This window comes from Coregonus lavaretus (genome assembly GCF_964263955.1).
Source record: "Coregonus lavaretus genome assembly, chromosome: 29".
Lineage (NCBI taxonomy): Eukaryota > Metazoa > Chordata > Actinopteri > Salmoniformes > Salmonidae > Coregonus > Coregonus lavaretus.
The window spans coordinates 20,775,844-20,799,555 of NC_140016.1; the positions used below are offsets into that span (position 1 = coordinate 20,775,844).

Sequence of the window (23,712 nt, forward strand, 5' to 3'; positions counted from 1 at the left end):
AGTCAAAGCCCAGACCCCAATCCAATTGAGAATTTGTGGTATGACTTAAAGATTGCTGTACACCAGCGGATCCCATCCAACTTGAAGGAGCTGGGGCAGTTTTGCCTTGAAGAATGGGAAAAATCCCAGGGGCTAGATGTGCCAAGCTTATAGAGACATACCCCAAGAGACTTGCAGCTGTAATTGCTGCAAAAGGTGGCTCTACAAAGTATTGACTTTGGGGGGGGGGGGGGGGGGGTGAATAGTTATGCACGGTCAAGTTTTCTGTTTTTTTGTCTTATTTCTTGTTTGTTTCACAACAAAAAATATTTTGCATCTTCAAAGTGGTAGGCATGTTGTGTAAATCAAATGATACAAACCCTCCAAAAATAAATTTTTATTCCAGGTTGTAAGGCAACAAAATAGGAAAAATGCCAAGGGGGTTGAATACTTTCGCAAGCCACTGTATGTTCCCATGTTTCCTATTTCACTACTAGGCAATTAGGTATTATTTATTTATGCATGCTAACTTTGATGTAAAAATATTTTTGAGGATTTTTCTTTTCTTCTTGTTGGCATATGATAAAATAATATGCATTCGCAAAATGCTTAGATTTTAACTACATTTTACAGATAACCTGATAATATTGCTTGGTATACGGGCCCCATAAATGGGCATTTGGACCCTGTGTACAAATTTCCTGTCGCCATTTTTGTCGCTCTTCCAGAAGCCCATCCCCCTAGCATCTTCACAGGGAATAATACAGTCAGTGTTTCAGTGAATACACTGAATAGCGGCCGCCGAGACACTAGCTTGGTGGCGAAACCGGGACACACAACACCGAAGATGGCTTCACCGAGGACGATAACCATTGTGGCCCTCTCTTTCGCTCTTGGTCTTTTTTTCGTCTTCATGGGCACCATAAAGCTCACACCAAGATTAAGCAAAGATGCTTACAGTGAGATGGTAAGTAAACCTTTAGCGACAATAAGCTGCAGCTGGAAGCGAAAGCCATTGTTCTGCCTATATCAACGCTCTCAGGCTCTAATAATGTGCTGTGTGCTGCTGACCCACATTTGTAAAAGATCATGAAATAAAATAGCTTATAATATCTAACTGATATATACGATTTGATTGTATGGTTTGTTTCAATCGTGGGAATGAATTTACCCAAGCAAGCAATGAAATGATGGGACCTGCTGCGTTATTATAGCCGATAATAAATGATTTATTGAAGTATAATGATAGAAAAATATTACGTTTGTCTATTTTTCTACGAAAGATTACATAAAATAAAAGATTACCTTTAGGCATAATTAAAATCGAATGAATAGGCTACAGTTTATTCGGCTACAAATAAATAGGCCTGTTTATTTGAAATAGCGACTAGGCAAATAACAGTAGGCCTACACATTTGTCCAGTAGTAGGCCTATTTAATGTCAAATTATCTGTTATTATTAGCCTAATATTAATTTAAAAAACTGTTTTTGAAGGTACATTTTTACATATAGGCTACAGGCAATGGCGGCGCATTCGAGCAAATTCTGAGGTGCACCTGCCTGTTTGGTGCGGATGTTGACTTTGCTTATTAGGCTACCAGCGATGTTAATGCTCATCTGTGCTCTGCTCCTCATTCATGTATGTTCTAATGTAATTCTTATTCCATGCCGAATAGGCCTAGTCATTACATTTCAACGTTTTGGTTGATTTGAGTATTTTAAGGAATATCAAAGACAGTGGTTTTGGTGGTGTCACTGCTGTAGGCCCAAGCCCTTCCTTATTCCAGATTTTCCATCCTATAGGAAAAGGGCATTTCGGTGATGCTTGTATATACTACTTACAGTTATAACTCTTAAAACTCAATAGTTCGACTATTTTGATAAAATTAACAACAAAGACGTCTGTGTCAGTGTCATGATTATAGATAAACTGGTAGGCCTAGACATGGTCCTATTGGAACTGAAACTTCCTTAGAACAAGGTTCTACAAATTGGAGAAATTATATACTGTAGCCTATAGTGCGCCACTAATAATGAATGGAATTACCTCTTTTGCATCTATGAAAATGAATGCTGAAATGTTCTCTCTCCTCGCTTTTCAGAAAAGGGCATACAAGAGCTATGCCAAGGCCTTGCCAGGTCTAAAGAAGATGGGCATCAGCTCGGTGCTGCTCCGTAAGATCATTGGCTCACTGGAGGTGGGCTGTGGTGTGGTTCTGACATTGGTGCCAGGGAGACCCAAGGATGTGGCTAACTTCCTGCTCTTGCTGGTCATGCTGGCAGTCCTCTTCTTCCACCAGCTAGTAGGAGACCCCCTGAAACGATATGCCCATGCTCTGGTCTTTGGTATTCTGCTCACCTGCCGACTGCTCATTGCCCGCCAGAGTGAGGACCGACCTGAGAGGGAGGAGAGCAGGGAAGAACACATCAATGCCCAGGAAAATAACAAAGTCAAGCAATCCTAATCAGGTCTGACCGTCCAGTCTGGGCAGAGCGACAGCGAAACGGAACCTTGTGCGTTTCTTTGGATTGTAGCAATTCAGATTCAAAAGAAACACAGTCGCCACAAGGAGTGATCTATCCACCCAGTCAACCACCCACCCGTCCTCCCTCTCACGCCCTTTTGGCTGACTGATTATTGGTTTCACCTGCTCCCTTGCACTCTCATCCTAAAACTGCAATCCCCTTGTCCTGTATCCCAACCTTGACAGTGGACAAACATACTTGTGGCAACTGTAATCAGCTCAACTCTTTCAAAAAAAGATAGGACCTTTTGTCTCACCAGCCAATTGGTATTTTTCCTCGTTCCCCGGGTTAGGAATCATAACTGAGGAAAGGTTGTGATGTAGGGATGAATACATGAGTAAACTCACGAAATAGTAGGATCTCCCAATTAACGTTCAATAAATACAACATACCCTCAAAACTCCTATTACCCATTTTTATTTAGCATCTATCAAAACATAAGATACAGCATGCCTATGTTTTTAGTTTGTTTTTGACACAAATACCAATTTGAGGGACTTTGTTGGCTTTGAGAATGCTGATGTTTTCCACTATTGAAGATTGGTACTTTTCTATTTTTATTTTATTTTAGGTAGGATGCTAATGATATCCCTTGAATTCAATTGTTATTTTACAGTAATTAAGCATGGTTCATAATTAAATGGTTTAAACCAAACTCATAGCTTATCAGCACTGTTCAGAGATATATTGTAGTTGAACATTGACTCACATTTATTTAAATACAATATACATTATCACATATTTCCATTGGTATTAGTAAAATAAGAATAATTTTAGTGAATTCATATTAGTTTCGTCCAAGCTTTTTCCTGTTGATTAGATTTTCTTGTAACTATTCTTATGCATGAAAATGTACCCCTTTTCCCAAAAGAAAAACCGAACGGTCAAATGGCAAGTCTTTCGCTCATCTCTAATTGATTAATCACTTTATTCGACCCAACACTGTTGTTCAAGAACTCATGTGGAGGAGAGACCTATGGGAAGGAATTTTGCTAGCAATTATGTGTATCCATACATCTATGGTTGCTAGCTTAGTGCTGTCTCTATGTCTCTGAACCACAATCAATAGACCAGCTGCTTTGTCAAATGACATATCCAATAAAGGACTTGATCTTTGTCTTTTAATAAAGGACTTTGTCTCTCTTTACATCCAATGACAACAAAGGCTTATGTTTATCTGTGAGTCTATTTTGCTCTGGGATTTTTAACAGTATTCTGTTGAATTACTGTGTTAGATAAGTATTCCTATGAGTATAACCATTACCACTGGGCTATTCTTGTAATAGAAAGGTATTTGTTTCATATATAAGTGATGATACCTTTAGTGATCATGAGTAGATAAAGGGGAAGTTTCAGTCAGATGAGCAGTTGTTCAGATGGTCTTTAACATTCATAATGCTTCTGTAAAACAAAATGAGCTAAATAAAGAAATGTATGAGCGAGATCGCCAAGCTATGTGTCCATTATGTATATTTTTATTCAGTTCAAATTAGCAGTTATTCACAAAACATTCAAACAATTTTAGAAAGGCGAATGAATGCTTGGATTGCATTCAGTTTATTGCAAAATTAGAGTACTTGAACTAGGCTTCTTGATATGAATGAGCCTACAACCAGTTTATATGTAGTCCTGCTGAGGCCGTTGGACTACAATGCCCAGGGAACTAGTCCTCAAGACACTCTCGGAAGTATTACGTGCGCCTGCGCAGAACAAACGGTCGCGCGCAAGATTTGAGTTTTGTTTGAATGACTTCGTGCCTGAGGAAAACACAATACATTTTAGCTATGTAGCAATGGCAAAAGCTGCGTACCTGTCGAGGTCAGATTTGGACTCATCATCTGGAAGCGATTTGTCAGTTTCTAGCCGAACTTCTAACAGAAGTTTGCGAGTGTTGGAGAAAGAAAGAAGAAAGAACGAGGCTGGGGATCCATTTCTGCTTGCGCTGAAGTACTTCTCAGAAGGTAGCTATATAGGAAGCTATCGTTAGCTAGCTAGCATATAACTACTAATGCTTGTAGAAGTCAAACGTAACTAATATTTTAGCTACTTTTTAAACTCCAACGTGAACTAATTGCCCGTAATGGCAGAACAGGTTATTTTCTGTCAAAATATGTAAACTTTCAAGCCCGCTCAGCCTTCTTGTGTTGGAAACACCCTTTTACTGTAACTTATTTTGCTACCTAGCGAGCTAGCCGGTTTACAAGCTAATGCATAACGAGTGTGGGCGGGGTAACGTTATGGCTAGACATGCCTGAAGTACATGCACAATTTGCTAGTCATCATTTAACTAGAAAGTACAACGGATGCATATAACTAATCCACAAACAGAGGAGACAGCCTACAGAAATTAATAAGAAATGGTTAGAAGCATGTGACTGGAAATGTTACAGCAGGATGTTACTAGCTAACATTGTTTGTTATGAAAACTACTGTATACATTGGAATTGAATTGCTAACTAAAAGTAACCAACTAGCTAACGTTAACTACTGTAGTTAAAGGGCATCCACCAGTGTCTGGATTCACAGTGAGTTGTCTGTTTGTTTCATAGTGGAGGCGGGTACCCCATGCTTAGGGAACCATGTGCTGGAGAGGAACCTGGTGCTGGTGGAGAGAGTGGGGCTCAGTCGAGGACTCCCTCCTGAGGCGATCTCTGTCATGCTGGACTACGCAATGAGCCTCCGTATGGGTACGACAACAACCAACAATCACTCAGTGTTGTGATGCAAAAATTCTAGCAAAATGTATAGCGCATAGAATTAAAAAGGTATTGTCGGACATTATTCATTCTAATAATGGACAGGTTTTTTACATGGGCGATACATTGGAGATAATATAAGGCAAGTACTGGAAACAATAGAACACTATGGAAAATCTGGGAAACCAGGCCTACTATTCATAGCAGACTTCGAAAAGGCATTTGATAAAGTACGACTGGGGTTTATATATAAATGCCTGGAGCATTTCAATTTTGGACAATCTCTTATAAATTGGGTTAAAATCATGTATAGTAACTCTAGGTGTAAAATAGTAAATAATGGCATTTTCTCAGAACGTTTTAAACTGTCAAGAGGAGTGAAACAAGGTTGTCCACTATCGTCATATCTATTTATTATTGCCATCGAGATGTTAGCTATTAAAATCAGATCCAACAATAATATCAAGGGATTAGAAATCCAGGGTTTAAAAACAAAGGTGTCATTGTACGCTGATGAATCATGTTTTCTTTTAACTCCACAACTTGAATCCCTCCACAGCCTCATAGAGGATCTAGATACATTTTCAAACCTCTCTGGATTACAACCAAATTATGATAAATGTACTATATTACGTATTGGATCACTAAAAAATATTTTTTTTACATTAGCTTTATTATTATTTTGTCATTTAGCAGACACTCTTATCCAGAGCAATTTACAGGACCAATTAGGGTTAAGTGCCTTGCTTAAGGGCACATCGACAGATTTTTCACCTAGTCGGCTTGGGGATTAGAACCAGTGACCTTTCGGTTACTGGCTCAATGCTCTTACCCACTAAGCTACCTGCCGCCCCAGTGGGAGAACTTGCACAATTGGTGGTTTTACATTACCTTGTAGTTTACCAATAAAATGGTCTGATGGTGACATGGATATACTCGGAATACATATCCCAAATGAAATAAATGATCTCACGCCAATACATTTTAATAGAAAGTTAGCAAAAATAGATACGATCTTGCTAATATGGAAAGGTAAATACCTGTCAATTTGTGGAAAAATTATCCTGATTAACTCTTTAGTATTATCCCAGTTTACCTATTTGCTTATGGTCTTGCCTACGCCTAGCGAAAGCTAAAAGCTTCAGTCATACAAAAATTATACTTAAATCCGAACTGGTTACCTAGCAAACTAGTAAGATTGTCTCACCTAATGTTCAAGAAGGGACTTTTTCCCTTTATTCAGATTACAACCCCTCACTTTCAGGTATTTGAAAAGGAAATAATCTCCCAAATATCACTATTTCTAAAACAAGCCATAGAAAGTTGGTTGCAATTTCAATTTAGTCCTCCAGAAATGACAGAACAAATATTGCAACAAATATTGTGGTTAAACTCAAATATACTAATTGATAAAAAAAAAAAAAAGTTCTTTTTTGAAAAAAGAAATTATAATCTTCGTAAATGACATTATCGGTAGGAATGGTGGAGTTATGTCGCACATGCAGCTAACAAAAACATATGGAAATGTCTGCTCTACCCAAAATTACAACCAAATAATTGCAGCATTACTGCAAAAATGGAAGAGGAAAGTGGAAGGAGGAAAAAGTAAGGAACTTGTCTGTCGGCCTTGCATTAAAGAACATAATTGGTTAAAGAAAATTGGGATAAATAAAAAAGTTTACCAGTTTCATTTAAGGACCAAAAGATTGACAGCCGTCCCATATAGATTGCAAAATAGTTGGGAAGAGATTAGCAAAAATGTTTATTTTCAATTCACAAACTGTAGAAACAATGAGAATAGAAAGGTTCAGAACTTTTGTAAAACATCACAGTACAGTTGAAAAATATATGGCAAATATAAATCCAATATGGATGGTGTTAAGAGATAGATGTGAGGTGTTGAATGGAGCTGAAGGATGGGACTAATAACAACAACTAATAACAACAAGATAACTAGTGTAAGACATACTGTGTCCATAATAAGTATATAGGTTATATATTGTGAGCTTTTGTGAAAGAGCACAGTTAGAAAGATATGGCATATAGAAGCATACCTGATGGACATCATGAAAATGATCGGAGGAAGTTCAGGAGTAAAAACAAACAAAATATAATTATTGACTGTGTCCATAAAATGTATATAGTATGTATAAGGATGAAGTAGAGGCCTAAGCATTGTTGTTCACTAGTTTACTCCAATTAAGGAAGGGATGGTGGGGTTGGAAAGATGTATGTATATGTGTGTGTGTGTGTGTGTATGTATATATATATATATATATATATATATATATATATATATATATATATATATATATATATATATATATATATATATATATATATATGCAAGAAAAAAAACATATGGGGGATTGGAAGTGATGCAGACAATTACATTGATGGAAGTTACAATCTATCTGCCAAATTAAAGCTGATCTACCCCCTAAAAACAAAAAAGAATCACTCAGTGGAAACTGCAGCCATTTGCTTAGACAGACTGACCTGAAATAGCAATTTACACTATGACAAATTCATTTGACCATACATAACATTTCAGCGCTCTGCTCTTTTTCATGCCCTGAACAGGAGGTGTGACGTGTGTTCGGGTCCTGAAGTTTCTGATCCCCGCCACCGTGGTGCCACAGGAGGCCGTTGTTCGAGCTGTGGCGTGGTTATGCGTCAGCAAGATAGCCATCAGCACACAGGTAAAGAGCTCCTCTTTCAAAGGTCTTTACAAGTCACAGATTTAAATGTTGACACTGAAGACCAAACATTACAAAACAATTGTTATCAGAATTGCTCTGTCCACTTTCCCTCTAACTGCTTGAAACCGGTGTTATGGGTGTTTTCCAGGTTCTTTTCCTTCGGTGGGTGCTGACTGTTTTCGACATGATCGACTCCAAGGACAATCTTCGAGCCATCTATGGCTTCATCTTCAACTTTGTGACAGAGGAGAATTTGGTATGTGCAGGAGTCATATTCCCCCTTGCTCTAATGATATCAATGAATGTCTTGAGTGTTTACATTGGCATTGCTTTGCTGTTTAAGTAATGATGGATTTGTTTTGTGTTTCAGTCTCCTTACATCTGCCATTTGCTCTACCTTTTGACAAGGAGGGAGAGTGGTAAGTGGCTTTTTGTTAGTCAATGAACCTTTACGATACGGTACACCAGGGTTCTTCAATTCCGGTCCTGGAGGGCCGAAACACTTCTGTTTTTTTTTCTCTACCTGGTAGTTAATTGCACTCACCTGGTGTCCCAGGTCTGAATTAGCCCCTGATTAGAAGGAGAGGATGAAAAACAGAGGTGTCTCGGCCCTCCAGGACCGGAATTGAAGAACCCTGTGGTACACGTTGTTTCTGCAGCACAACATTGCTCTTATCCCTTTCTTGGTTTTTCCCTGTCATAGTTCGGACATTCCGAGTCAGAAAACTGTTGGACCTCCAAGCAAAAATGGTACAACAAATATAGTATTGTCCTGTTTAAATGTTTTTGGTCAATGATTGTAATGTTTTAATGCACCTTAATACCTTGTGAATGCCTTGGAGACATCTAATGATTGTATTACCATTATGAAATACTTGGTGATAAATGGCAGGGGGAGAATACTTACGTATTGTTTGAAGCTCTTGTTACATAAATCCCCAAAATAGTTTATCCTCAGTAGCATTATCTATAGTTACACTCTGAATTATTGCTACATCCATCAAACTGAGAGCGGAGTCCCCACTGTCAGGATGTTGCACTGAGAGTTCCATTAATTTCCTCTCGTCTACTGTCTCCCCAGGGCAGGCAGTCATTCCTGTTGCACTTGCTGTCGTTGTACAAAGTGTTTTGCCCCGAGTTGGTGACACTTGCTCTTCCATCACGAATGAGGGTTAGTACACAGATCACACCTAGTGACCTCTGTCCATTGCACAAACCACACATTGTCGTTCACCAAACATCAGGGTTGGGGTCGATTTCATCCATATCAAATCCGGAAGTAAATTGAAATTCCAATCCAATTCTCTTAATTGAAACCCTGACAAACATACTTAATGTCACCGTGTATATTTTCTGCTGTCGTTCAGAGTGGGTTTAAGAATCACAACTCCACGTGGAAGGCAGCGCTCAGTGCTGTCCAGAAGAGGAACAACGGCCAAGTGTCGTCAGACATCAGCCTGACCCTGGGAGTGAAACACAAGACCAACTCCAGGAAGAGGGTATGGAGATCAGATGAGCTGTGGCGTAACAGGGAAACCAATGATCTTGAACAGTGTCTTTATTTAGGGTCTTAGTGCTAATTTATAGCATTTAGAAGAATATTGGCGCTTGCTAAATTGTAGTTATGGGGTCAGTAACTATTTATTGCATTCAAAATGCACTGAGTATACAAAACATTAAGAACACTTTCCGTGACAGACTGACCAGGTGAAAGATATGATCTCTTATTGATGTCACTTGTTAAATCCACTTCAATCAGTGTAGATGAAGGGGAGGAGACAGGTTAAAGAAGGATTTTTAGGCCTTGAGACAATTGAGACGGATTGTGTATGTGTAGGGCGAATGGGCAAGCCAAAAGATTTAAGTGTCTTTGAACGTTGTATGGTAGCAGGTGCCAGGGCGCACCGGTTTGAGTGTGTCAAGAATTGCAATGCTGCTGGGTTTTTCAGTTTCAACAGTTTACCGTGTGTATCAAGAATGATCCACCACCCAAAGCACAACCAGCTAACTTGACACAACTGTGGGAGGCATTGGCGTCAACATGGGCCAGCATCCCTGTGGAATGCTTTCGACACGTTGTAGAGTCCATGCCCTGACGAATTGAGGTTGTTCTGAAGGCAAAAGGGGGTGCAACTTAATATTAGGAAGGTGTTCCTAATGTTTGGTATACTCGGTGTATGTTAGACTGTAAACATTTTATTCACTTTTGTCCTACATAGATCAAGCCCTTCTTGTTTTGTGTCTGTACCTAATGAACTGTTTACGAATGGATGTACTGATACTCCAATCACTGATCCATCCATCTGTCAGAAATACCATCATCTGGAGCTGCCATCGCTGAGCTCATCTGTCCAGAGGAACTCCCCCTCCTCGAGCAGCAGGAAGGTCTTCCCCCTGGAGCAACTCCACTCCTTCCCACAGCTGCTGGACAACCTCCACTGCATAGAGGTAACCCTCTCCTCCCCCTTCTCTCTGTCTTTATCTCAATCTGTATTTTTTTCTCTCTCTCAGCAGTCTGATTAGTCACACAGCAGTATAGCCTAGAGATACTTTGGTTTGAAACAGATGGAAGGTGAGGATTTAAGCAGGATGGATATACTGTGTTCTGAAGGTGCCCAGCACTACCCGTTTCACTTGTAGTGTCATTTTGCGAACACATGGGGGAGCTATGTCACCGGCACAGTTATGGTTGGAGCACAGAACAGAACAAGGGCTCAACCTTGTCTGCCACTCAGTTTGAGGACTGGCAGTGTCATGTGTTTATTTCTCTGAGCCATAAAACGAAGTCTTGAGCTCTCCATGTCGTTTGTGTTCTAAATTTGTTATTGCTCCGTTTACAGACTTCATCATGGTGTGTTTGTCCAAACAAGTCATGAATTAACAGGCCAACAGAGATGTATAACGTGGAGCCACATTGAAAAAGTTATAAAGCATTGACAATTACAAAAGTGCTGCACACAAATACTGTTTGCTTGGCAGATCCATTGACCTGATCAACCCAGCTACATTTCTTTAAAATGCTTAAGGACATTTATGCTTCACGCTACATCAATTCCCCCCACGGAGCCAACGTGTCCAACAAGCTGTTGTGACAGCACTTGCTACTTTTTATGGCTATTGGTGGACAGGACAGATCAGCTAGTACTGTCCATCATGCAGCGCATGAGGAACGATGCGTTTGCTCCTTAATTATGGGAAGACTCAGCCATGTCCATTGACAATCTGTCTGTCTTTCTCTTTATTTATTAAGTTTCCATATTGCCGGGCAGCTATTCACACAATAGACAAACCGGCCAGCCCGTGTGGAGAAATGTCTGAATGCTTCCTGCCACAGACATGGCCATGATGACTGTATTATGAGGATAAGTAGATGTGACAGATTTAGTCCAGTCACTCAGTGACAGATTGATTGCTCACTCATTGAAAACAAGGACATGGGCAACAGAGATTCTCTTCTTCAATAGGGGCTGCTAATATCCTGACATTAAGCTATTTAAAACATGATGCTGGCTTGCAGTTAGATGGCCCCTCAATTGGTATGCTGAAATGTATTTGTGTTTGTGTTGTGGGGTGGGAAGGTGGTGGGGTTGGTCATTATAAGTGTGTTTAAAGCGTGAGTGGATGGTGGTGTTTGATGTGCATACTGTAAATGTGTGTTGACTCTTCTAATAATCATGTCTCCCTTCCACAGCTCCCATCCCAGATGGGTTCTCTGCTGGGCTCCAGTCTGGCCCTCTGTTACCTGGACTACGTACAAGATGACTCCGCCTTCCTCCGACTCAACTTCTGGCTGGGCCACGCCCTCCATGAGGGTACAACCACTACGTATTCCTCTGTTGTCTCTCTCTCTCTGCGGAAATGTGGCGGCAGGTAGCCTAGCGGTTAGTGCGTTGAGCCAGTAACCGAAAGGTTGCTAGTTCCAATCCCAGAGCCAACTAGGTGAAAAATCTGTCGATCTTCCCACTTAACACTGTGCGCACCGTGCCTGCTCCGAGCGCTCCGTGCTCACCGTGCCTGCTCTGTGCTCACCGTGCCTGCTCCGTGCTCACCGTGCCTGCTCCGTGCTCACCGTGCCTGCTCCAAGCTCACCGTGCGTGCTCACCGTGCCTGCTCTGTGCTCACCGTGCCTGCTCCGTGCTCACCGTGCCTGCTCCGTGCTCACCGTGCCTGCTCCGTGCTCACCGTGCCTGCTCCGTGCTCACCGTGCCTGCTCCAAGCTCTCCGTGCTCACCGTGCCTGCACCGTGCTCACCGTGCCTGCTCCAAGCTCTCCGTGCTCACCGTGCCTGCACCGTGCTCACCGTGCCTGCTCCGTGCTCACCGTGCCTGCTTTGTGCGCGCTGCTCTTACTCATTGCTAGCTCTAGCCTGTCCTAAGGAAGGACTGAAGTCACTGGGAGTCTGGGCTGCATCACCACTTATGCTGCACAGAGGTTAAAGGAAATGTTCACAATTTTTCAACTCCATATTCATCGACTCCAGCACCACCCCAACGTCAACATACTGTATGTGAAAATGGCGTGTTACTATGTTTTGTGCTTCGAACTGTGTGTGTAAATTACGTCATGGGTCTTCGAGACAGCGCAAACTTGTATTAAATAAGACATTGCTTCTTTTAGGAAAATGTGGTTGATCAGTATAATAAGATTCTTCCCAAATGGAAGGGAAACAACATTTTGTTTTTCATCTGCAGCCCAATGAAATCAGCCAAAACAAGCTCAATAACTCAATGCATGCACACACTCCTATTGAATTGCTTTCACCTGTATTGTGGATAGGCCTAGGCTAAATTTGGATTTACCCAGTTTATCAATAGAGATTTACCATTCAAATAAATGGTTACCATTATATTTTTATGTAGTTAGATTGGTAAAAAAAAAGAGTATAATTGAGTGTATGATTGTATAATTGATTCATTAATGCATACATTCAAAAATCGAACATTTCAAATATAATGATATTGACCTCCAAAGATCTGTTGATCGAGTGCCATTCTGTGACTTTGGCTAAAACGTCTTCTTTTTTTGGCGTGGTATCGTTTTGGTGTTAAGTATCGTGATGGTATCGAGTATCGTGATACTAAACCTGATATCGGTATCGAAGTCTAAATTCTGGGATTGTGACATCACTACCACACACTTGTACATACATATAAGCAACACCTATCTGACCTTTGTCTTACGTTGTGAAAGAGGAAGTAGAAAGAAGAAAGGCCCAAAACACTGAACCCTCAGCCATTCCCAGTAGGCATTGCAAAGCAACGCTCTGTAGAAAAGCTTTTATGAAAATTAAACATTTGGCTGTCAAGATTGTACAAATCCACAATGTGACTTTTTCACCATTTTAAAATCTCTTAATTTCCCTCTTTATTTTTGGGTTTCAGAGTTTCTGTTCTGCAGTGGGGACGGGGGCTCTGGGAGTTCGTCCGAGGCCCTCCACCTCCTCAACATGTTGCTCTCCACGCAGCAGTTCCTCCAGGTGAGCTCCCCACCTCACCCCCTCCAGGCTCCTCTCACCCCCAGTTCCCACCCCCACCTTTCCCTTTAATGCCAGATTTGGATCTGTCAGAGCATGTTAAACTCGCTCTTCTCTGCTCCCACTCTCTTCCCCCTCGCTGCTCGTTAATAAATAATGCCACAGTCAAACGCTTATTTGAGATGCGTATGTTTTGTCTCTCCCCCTCCCTCCCGCTGTCCTCAGGAGGGCTTCTCCAGCACCGAGGGCTTCCTCTACAAGTTCCTGAACGTTTGGGACGGTTCACTCCTCCGCCCCCAGATTCTGGGCCTGCTGAGTGACATCCCTGTGGTCCCCAGTTCCTGTGAGTAGGCCCTGTTTGCTTGGCTGCCTTACGCTCCTCTCCTCCAGTCTCTCTCCTAATTAAACTGCTGAACTGTAACGGCGGGAAGACACGTGACTACATTTCCCAGGCTCCCTGGTAAATGCTGCCAGCCTGCCATGTGCTGGGGATTGCAACCATGCAATCCCCAGCACATGGCAGGCTGGCAGCATATACCAGGGAGCCTGGGAAACGTAGTCACATGGTCGAATTAAATGGTTTGTGCAAATTTCCTTGCTCTCCCGCATCTCTCCCAGGTATCAGCCAGCTTCTGTTTGAGCCTCTCATGCAGCTGTTCTTCACCTCCACGCTGTTCTTCAAGGTAATAGTCAACATAATACCTCCAGAACCGCTTTGAATTAAGTATAAGAAGCTTGCATCATACCACTATATCCATTTACAGTCCAGTTATCATCTGCCTTTTAATCCTGGGTTGTATTCATTTGGCACAAAACGGAAGAAAACATACTGAAATGGGGAGGAACTACTTGTACTTGTGCAGTGAGAACCATTTTGTTTTTGTTTTCTGATGAGACGTTTTACAACGTTTTGCTACGGTGTGCCCTATTACGACCCTGTTGTCATTGTAAATATAGTTATTTCCCCACTTTGAATAAGTCTACCACCCCTCTGTTGTCTGTCCAGTGCAGTGTGATTGACTGTCTGAACAACATGCTGTTGAAGTGGTTGACCTGGCACTCTGTGTACGCCCTGGAGGACGGCCTGGACATCAGTCTCCACAGCCACACACCCATGTGAGTCTCACTGTCCCAGTCACACACTCGCACACTTCCAACACCAAAGCCCTGGAACTTCCTTTAGTTAAAGACACATTTCAATGTCTTCCTCTCCAGTATTCAAACTCTTCCCAAATGGCTGAACCCTGTCAATACATTTTTATTCCCTTCCCATTTCAAACTTCACCTCTGGAGAGAAAAAAAAAGCTGTGCTGAAATCGATGGCTGTGGTTTGTGGTTGTCCACCTCCTCTCAACTTCCTCGGTTTCTCCTCAACACTGTCCTCTGGAACGCAGCAGCGTAATGTACTGCAGTGTGTGTGTCTCTGTCCGCCCGGCCGCATTGCTGCACACTCAGCGCTGATTTGGTTATTGTCTTTTATTGCGTTAACTGAGATGGGCGCGGCTGCTGAAGGAGAAATGAATATGATCCAAGGGCAAAGCCCCCTGTTTGAACGTCTCACTAGTCCCATGCATCATTATGATTCACGTGTTTCCTTCCTGTTATTAAGGCCTGCGTGTTATGTTGCATAACGTGACTATTCTTCAACTCCTCCCCAGGAACATGACTCTGTCTGGCTTCATGGACTCTGTCATGGAGCTGGTGCGTTTCGTGGGCCGCCTGGCCACCGTGGGGCTGCAGCTGGAGGGCTGCCACTCCCTGTTCCTCAGCTTCGTCCTGGACTTCTACGAGACGGTAATCAAGCCAGATGAAGCCAGTACATTTCATTGAATACATAAAGGGGGGGGGAGTCCAGTGCTCCCTTCTTATAGTGATTTCACCCGTGCAGGACTGTTCGAACACTAAGTGGTTGATCCCCGTAATCACATTCACTTTAAGCAGAGTGCACTGGCTCAGTTGTTCCATATTCATGCTCCATTTAGAAAAGGAGACAACCGTGTTCTTTCTGGGGTGTTGAAGTGTGTGCCCCTGTGTGTGCCATGCAGGTGTGTGACATGTTCCTGAAGTACGGACTCCCCCTGGTGGTCATGCCCCCCGTGGGAGTGTTTTACCCAGCCCTGTTCGCCACCGACCCCGTCAGCGTGGACCGCCTCGGCTACATCATGTACAGGTGAGGAGTGGTGATGTCAACGCCAATATTATAATGTCAACACCGGGACTGATGGAAGTCAACACAGTCACGTCAGAGTGTCATCTTTCACAAACAAAGTGCGTTCACTGCCATGTCGTGTGCAAAGCATCTGCATGTATGTCAAACTTTCTCCTATATATATATTTGATAACGGAAGTGAATGGTAAGCAGTCTTGGTGCGGCATGCCAGCCAGAACATTGCATTTATGATTCATAATAATGAAGGGTCCAGGGCGCAGAATTGCACTAAGATCCATTTTCTCTGAGAACCTTTCGAGCCCATGAAGAATACAAACGGCATGCATTGCTCAAAGCGCCAATGTCTTGTCGCACAAATACACAAAGCATACATCTATAGCAGGGGTACTCTAGTACTAGTTAAAAAGGTCCGGTCACACACATTTCCTAGGTGGCAAAGGTCCGGATGGATAATGTCATTTATCGGCATAGTAACAAACCCACACCTCACAACCCATGCGACCCCAAACTGTTCACACCCCTCTTGTTGGCGGAGAGACCGTTTTGCAGTTTTAAAGCAAATTTCCAGCATTTCTACACATTTTGCATGTGGCAGGGAATTGTTTTTGCTGTTTTAAAGCTCATTTCCTGCAATTCGACACATTGTTACGTGTCTTATGTGTGTTCATGTAATACCAGAGGTTGAAGGCCGACTAGACCCGTTGTCCGTATTGACCCCCTTCTGGGTCCGGATCCGGACCTCGGTCCGCCAGTTGAGAATAGGGGAATCTATAGCATGACAAAAGACCACTGCTTTTATTAAAACAGGCCAAACATCTGGTCTTAGCAACTGCTGCTACTATGGTGGTTGTTTTTAAGCTTGTTCTTGTAAAAATTTCTGCTCACAATAAATGGCCTTTAGGACAGATGTTTACATAACATGGAAAGCAATATGGTTGTTTTTCTACCCTTATACAGACCACTACATGTATTGCTCTTTTCTTCAGGTACAAGAAGAACCTGATCTCTGCTAAGTGCCAACAACAGGAGACCAAGGTAATGAAAGCACTCCCTTTAAGATATGTTCTCTGCTTTGCATATCTATCAGTGTTTTTGCATAATCAAGCAATTCAAGGCTCCTCGCGAGGCCACTTCTACCCGTCCACATGATGAACGAAACTATTAGAATTAAGTGCTGATTACAGAATTGCAATTTTGGTGGTTACTCGTTTATACAAAAAAACAATTCTAGTGTATGAAGGCAATTAAATGTTTAAGTAGATACTGCCATTTGTATACAGTGCCTTCAGAATGTATACACACCCCTTGACTGAGATTTTGTCACTGATCTACACACAATACCCCATAATGTGGAATTATGTTTTTAGAAATGTTTACAAATTAAAAATGAAAAGCTGAAATGTCTTGAGTCAATAAGTATTCAACCCTTTTTGTTATGGCATGCCTAAATACGTTCAGGAGTAAAAATGTGCTTAACAAGTCACATAATTAGTTGCATGGACTCTGTGTGCAATAATAGTGTTTAACATGATTTTTGAATGACTACCTCATCTCTGTACCCCACACATACAATTATCTGTAATGTCCCTCAGTCGTGCAGTGAATTTCAAACACAGATTTAACCACAAAGACCAGGGAGGTTTTTCAATGCTTCGCATAGAAGGGCACCTACAGTTGAAATCGGAAGTTTACATACACTTAGGTTGGAGTCATTAAAACTAGTTTTTCAACCACTCCACAAATGTCTTGTTAACAAACTATAGTTTTGGCAGGTCGGTTAGGACATCTATTTTGTGTATGACACAAGTAAATTTTTCCAACAATTGTTTACAGACAGATTATTTCACTTATAATTCACTGTATCACAATTCCAGTGGGTCAGAAGTTTACATACACTAAATTGACTGTGCCTTTAAACAGTGTTGAAAATTCCAGTAAATGATGTCATGGCTTTAGAAGCTTCTGACAGGCTAATTGACATCATTTGAGTCAATTGGAGGTGTACCTGTGGATGTATTTCAAGGCCTACCTTCAAACTCAGTGCCTCTTTGCCTGACATGGGAAAATCAAAAGAAATCAGGGGACAAAGATCATACTTTTTGGAGAAATGTCCTCTGGTCTGATGAAACAAAAATAGAACTGTTTGGTCATAATGACCATCGTTATGTTTGGAGGAAAAAGGAGAAGGCTTGCAAGCCGAAGAACACCATCCCAACCGTGATGCACGGGGGTGGCAGCATCATGCTGTGGGGGTGCTTTGCTGCAGGAGGGACTGGTGCACTTCACAAAATAGATGGCATCATGAGGAAGGAAAATTATGTGGATATATTGAAGCAACATCAGTCAGGAAGTTAAAGCTTGGTCGCAAATGGGTCTTCCAAATGGACAATGACCCCAAGCATACTTCCAAAGTTGTGGCAAAATGGCTTAAGTCAAGATATTGGAGTGGCCATCACAATGCCCTGACCTCAATCCTATAGACAGTTTGTGGGCAGAACTGAACAAGCGTGTGCGAGCAAGGAGGCCTACAAACCTGACTCAGTTACACCAGCTCTGTCAGGAGGAATGGGCCAAAATTCCCCCAACTTATTGTGGGAAGCTTGTTGGAAGGCTACCTGAAACGTTTGACCCAAGTTAAACAATTTAAAGGCAATGCTACCAAATACTAATTGAGTGTATGTAAACTTCTGACCCACTGGGAATGTGATGAAAGAAATAAAAGCTGAAATAAATAATTCTCTCTACTATTATTCTGACATTTCACATTCTTAAAAAAGAGTGGTGATCCTAACTGACCTAAGACAGGGAATTTTTACTAGGATTAAATGTAAGGAATTGTGAAAAACTGAGTTTAAATTTATTTGGCTAAGGTGTATGTAAACTTCCGACTTCAACTGTATAGACAGGTTGGTTGTTTAGCAACAAAAACAACACGTGCACAACCATGGGGCAAAACAGCTGAGGTTGGTTTAGATTGTTGACAACATGTAAGCTATATTTCGTCTCCAATGTTTATTGAAAACATAAATAAATTTGCACATAAGCACTAGTTGTCTCTTAAATACATTGTTACAGTTTTTGGTTAGCTAGCTAGCGAATTTTAGCCATATAAGCATTGACATGAAATCCGTCAAACACCTCAAATCAAGACATGGTGTCAATAACAAGATGAAACAAGCCACTTACAATTCCAAACATGGTAGTTTCTTATCATTCTTGCTAGCAATCTGGCCATCCACAATCACAACAACAGGCTGAGTTCTGCCCCATGGAAGCGCGCACATTGTTTTCGTAATGTTGTCAGCTATCCCATTTTATAGATAGATGGGTAGGAAAAAAAGCAGACATTGAATATCTCTTTGAGCATGGTGCAGTTATTAATTACACTTTGGATGGTGTATCAATACACCCAGTCACTACAAAGATACAGGCGCCCTTCCTAACTCAGTTGCCAGAGAGGAAGGAAATCGCTCAGGGATTTCACCTTGAGGCCAATGGTGATTTTAAAACAGTTAGTTTAATGGCTGTGATAGGAGAAAACTGAGGATGGATCAACAACATTGTAGTTACTCCACAATACTAACCTAAATGACAGAGCGAAAAGAAGGAAGCCTGTACATAATACAAATATTCCAAAACATGCATCCTGTTTGCAATATGGAATTAAAGTTATACTGCAAAAAAATGTGGCAAAGAAATGAACTTTTTGTCCTGAATACAAAGCAGTACGTTTGGGGCAAATCCAACACAACACATCACTGAGTAGCACTCATCATATTTTTAAGCATGGTGGTGGCTGCATCATGTTCTGGGTATGCTTATCATTGGCAAGGACTAGGAACCTTTTTTAGGATAAAAATAAACTGAATAGAGCTAAGCACAGGCAAAATCGTCATGGAAAACCTGGTTCAGTCTGCTTTCCAACAGACACTGGGAGAAAAATGCACCTTTCAGCAGGACAATAACCCTAAAACACAAGGCCAAATATACACTGGAGTTGTTTACCAAGACGACATTGAATGTTCCTGAGTAGCCTAGTTACAGTTTTGACTCAAATAGGCTTGGAAATCTATGGCAAGACATGAAAATGTCTGTAGCAATGATCAACAACCAACTTGAGCTTGAAGAATTTAAGAATAATGGGCAAATGTTGCGCAAAATGGTGTGCAAAGCTCTGAGACTTAGCCAGAAAGAGTCACAGCTGTAATCACTGCCAAAAGTGGTTCTACAAAGTATTGACTCTGGGGTGTGAATACTTATTTAAATGAGATTGCTGTATTTTATTTTCAATAAATGTGCTACAATTTCTAAAAACATGTTTTCCCTTGGTCATGGGGTATTGTGTGTAAGATGAGTGAGAGAAAAAAATCTATTTAATCCTTTTTAAATTCAGGCTTTAACACAACAAAATGTGGAATAATTATAAGGGTATGAATACTTTCTGAAGGCACTCTGGGTGCAAAACACCAATATGTTTACCCCATATTTCCGACAGCACGTCTTACCAAGACAAATGGGTCCAGTAAGCGGCATGCAAATTGGTCAGCGCGTGCAGACATTAGAGATAATGGACCTGAGATTTAACCACTCAACACCCTATCCGGTGATATTCCATGAGAGAGCCTATTTATTTAGCATGTGTCACACGCTTATTCAGTGTTTAAACTACATCTCCATCGCTCTCTTTTTCCTCTCTTTCTTGTCATCTCTCCATCACAGCAGGCGTTTCACATCAGCAGGCAGACGTACCGGGAGTTTAACCATTACCTGCTTTTCATGGTGAGCTGCCTGTGGAACTCCAAGATGTTCCTGCCAGGCATGGCCATCGAGGTGGACCAGGAGCTCCTGGCTCTCAGCAAAGTGCCCGAGCCCTGGACCAGCTTCGACCTCATCCACCACCCTGCCTTCCTCGGCTACGCCCTTGACTTTCATTGCAAAGTGAGTTTAGATTAGAATTTGTATTTAATTTAGAAAATATTTGCGATAATTGGATTTATATAGTTATTTACTTATTGCATTTTGCCAGGCATTATATAAAGTCCAGATCCATGAAACCAGTATTGTATATAATTTTCATAAATGTCCACTTTATATATTAAGTCTAATTTTCAAACTTCAAGAGAAACACCTGACGCAAAAGGGAGCAGTCATCCTCTCCAGTTGAATTAATACATTTTAAGGCCGGACAAGGAGATTAATTTGGTATTAATTTATCTTTTATAGAAGATCCATTAATACAGAATCACATTTTATTACTCATGGGCGCTGCATGAGACTTGATTTTTCATCATGTTTAATTATCCAAGTACCTCTTTTTGGTCCGAACCGCTGCAACACCCAGTACGCTGTTCTATTGAGATTTACTGTGAGGGGGGAAACTGTTGAATATTAATGCTTCTCTCTTTATCAGTGTTGGCCAGAGAGGAAGGAAATGGATCTCAATTCCATAAAGGTACCGCAGTCTTACCACTTCTTTCGTTTTAATGTACTGTACGTACGTGCACTGATGTGCATTTTAAAGTGTGCCGTTTGATTTTTTTATGGACCTCATGCTACTGATCAGCAAGCCATAGGAGGTCCTGGATGGTCCTTGTGTAATGGATGGTCTGTAACGCTGTCCGTCTGTCTCTGTAGGCCGGGAAGCAGTGGGTATGGTACCTGGAGTTTCTCTTCTCTCAGGGCTTTCAGGGCCTCCAACAGTTTGTCCAGAGTAGCATCAACCGGCGCTCTGCGGCTGGAACCAATGACCAGGGTCAGGGAGACAGCCAGCCCACAAGCAGTTAAACGACAGAGGATAAAACACAAAAGACTGAAACTTCTCCTTGTTGTAAAGGATGCATACATGTTTTATCTTTCGCCATCTTCTCCAAGGCAAGATTCACAAGAGACTAGAGTATCTCTGTAAATAGACACTTTTTAAAATCGTGATGTATTTTTATTTTGTCCTGTCCCTATTTTAATTCCGCTTGGTGCTCATGTGTTGTCTGTTCTCTTGTATAGCTTACGCATCTATCTATTATTTCTGTGGAACTTGCACATTAATAAAAATATTATTTTAGGATTTTATTTTAGATTAAAGCATCCCCCCCCTGGTCTTTTACTCAATTACACCAATGCTCCTAAAAAGCTAACATTAAACATGCTGGAACATGTTCACTTATTCAGAATATATTTTCTATTAAAAGCCATCGGTAGAATTCATTATGGGGGAAGTCATCAGTATCTATTGCAGGTACTGGCTCAACCTTCTGGAAAACATTTTCCCTTAATTGAAGGATCCATCTGGATAGTTAATAGGCCCTTGGCTCTCCAGTTATCTTGGAACATGCTGGGTGCAGGGAAACACATTGCACGCCAGACACTACATTCTCACGGTGCCACCATAGACTTCCCCTCTGAGCATCACCATTACTGACAATGGGGTCCACAGGTCTGCTTTGTGTGCATTCTGTATGTATTATGGCTGTATTCATGTCACTATTGAGTCAATTCTTCAGCCCATTGTTCCTTTTTATTTTTCAACGTAGTGTAGTGGTGCGTGGGTCAGCTGTTTGTGCACCCACCCGCAATTGCCCGACTATAGCCAATGTGAAAATCTGAGGCCCGCACCTGACCCTAACCCGCTAATATAGAAAATGTGTTGTAGGCTACAGTCAGAGACGGAAGGATTTGCCTGATTTTCGATTTCTGACATTTTGGTAGGCTATTTGTTTCTCAACTTGTCTGTAATTAAATAGGCTACACGCAGCTTCTCTTCTGTCCATTAGCCTATATGTTGCCCTAGAAGACTAAGTAAACCCTTGCTCGCCCGAATGTCATACGTCAATACAATGAATGCTTCAAACTATACTGAACAAAAATCTAAATGCAACATGTAAAGTGTTGGTCCCATGTTTCATGAGCTGAAATAAAAGATACCAGAACTGTTCCATATGCCCAAAAACATATTTCTCATTTTGTGCACAAATTTGTTTCGATCCCTGTTAGTGAGCATTTCTCCTTTGCCAAGATAATCCATCCACCTGACAGGTAGGTGTGGCATATCAAGAAGCTGATTAAACAGCATGATCATTACAGAGGTGCACCTTGTGCTGGGGATAAAAGGCCACTCTAAAATGTGCAGTTTTGTGTCACAACACGATACACATGTCTCAAGTTTTGAGGAAGCGTGCAGTTGGCATGCTGACTGCAAGAATGTCCACCAGAGCTGTTGACAGAAAATGTAATGTTTATTTCTCTACCATAAGCCGCCTCCAACGTTATTTTAGAGAATTTGGCAGTATGTCCAACCGGCCTCACAACCGGAGACCACGTGTAACCACGCCAGCCCAGGACCTCCACATCCGGCTTCTTCACCTGCAGGATCGTCTGAGAGCAGCCACCCGGACAGTTTATAAAACTAAGGAGTAGTTCTGTCTGTAATAAAGCCCTTTTGTGGGGGGAAAACTATTCTGATTGGCTGAGCCTGTCTCCCAAGTGGGTGGGCCTACACCCACCCATGGCTGCACCCCTGCCCAGGCATGTGAAATCCATAGATTAGGGCCTAATGAATTTATTTCAATTGACTGATTTTCTTATATGAACTGTAACTCAGTAAAATTGTTGAAATTTTTGCCTGTTGAGTTTATAGTTTTGTTCAGTGTAATTGACATCGTTCACATTTTCTGTCATCGCCGCTTATTTCGCGGAGCAAAGACGTTTAGGGACCGGGATCAAATGCAATATTTGTTTTTTAAACGGAAAGGTTTTCTGTGCAAAATTTCCAAATGACATTAGTTTGACAGGTTGTAAGTAAATGGAAAGCTGTGAAAACGACCCAAAATGTTTCTGAAAAGATTTCAGTTGGCTTGGATGCATACTTTATGTGGTTGAAATACTATCCGCTTTTATGATGCTGATAAAGACAGCACATCCACAGACATTTCCATTCTCTCAATAAATCAATCATTTTTCTCCACTCCTGTTCCCGAGTCAAAAAGTAGCCTACATTTTGTGTATTATTTTACTGCAAGAAATGCTTAATTCTGCAGGAGTTAATATTAAGATATGTGAGAAGTTATAGAATACATAGTCAGTGATTTCAGTTTCCATGTCCATCTGAACAGTAGGCTACAGTTCCCTTGAAGTGTCATAAGCCTATCTGAAGTCCCAATCTAGTGACTGTC

At 41.5% G+C, this 23,712-nt stretch overlaps 2 protein-coding genes across 2 annotated transcripts; both read left to right on the top strand.

Moving 5' to 3' along the window:
* Positions 1 to 754: 754 nt before the first annotated feature.
* LOC311104817 (putative acetylcholine receptor chaperone) lies at positions 755 to 3,955 on the top strand. The gene is made up of 2 exons (XM_084146744.1): positions 755 to 946; positions 2,083 to 3,955. The coding sequence occupies exons 1-2, from the start codon at positions 827 to 829 to the stop codon at positions 2,443 to 2,445; spliced, it is 483 nt and encodes a 160-aa protein (XP_084002870.1). The 5' UTR covers positions 755 to 826; the 3' UTR covers positions 2,446 to 3,955.
* A 261-nt stretch (positions 3,956 to 4,216) lies between these two features.
* LOC311104886 (centromere protein I-like) lies at positions 4,217 to 22,485 on the top strand. Its single transcript, XM_084146852.1, has 20 exons — positions 4,217 to 4,467; positions 5,056 to 5,193; positions 7,786 to 7,904; positions 8,053 to 8,160; positions 8,275 to 8,323; positions 8,608 to 8,654; positions 8,986 to 9,075; positions 9,272 to 9,403; positions 10,215 to 10,352; positions 11,596 to 11,716; positions 13,286 to 13,380; positions 13,603 to 13,720; positions 13,996 to 14,060; positions 14,384 to 14,493; positions 15,036 to 15,171; positions 15,423 to 15,547; positions 16,534 to 16,582; positions 20,267 to 20,485; positions 20,958 to 20,999; positions 21,182 to 22,485. Exons 1-20 carry the CDS (start codon positions 4,299 to 4,301, stop codon positions 21,329 to 21,331), a joined length of 2,220 nt encoding a protein of 739 aa, XP_084002978.1. The 5' UTR covers positions 4,217 to 4,298; the 3' UTR covers positions 21,332 to 22,485.
* The last annotated feature ends 1,227 nt before the right edge of the window (positions 22,486 to 23,712 follow it).

Coding starts and splice junctions, on each gene's coding strand:
- LOC311104817 (XM_084146744.1), top strand. CDS start 827: ATGGCTTCACCGAGGACGATAACCATTGTGGCCCTCTCTTTCGCTCTT. Junction 947..2,082: donor AAGATGCTTACAGTGAGATG/GTAAGTAAACCT, acceptor CTCGCTTTTCAG/AAAAGGGCATACAAGAGCTA.
- LOC311104886 (XM_084146852.1), top strand. CDS start 4,299: ATGGCAAAAGCTGCGTACCTGTCGAGGTCAGATTTGGACTCATCATCT. Junction 8,655..8,985: donor TGGACCTCCAAGCAAAAATG/GTACAACAAATA, acceptor CTGTCTCCCCAG/GGCAGGCAGTCATTCCTGTT. Junction 13,721..13,995: donor CCCTGTGGTCCCCAGTTCCT/GTGAGTAGGCCC, acceptor CATCTCTCCCAG/GTATCAGCCAGCTTCTGTTT.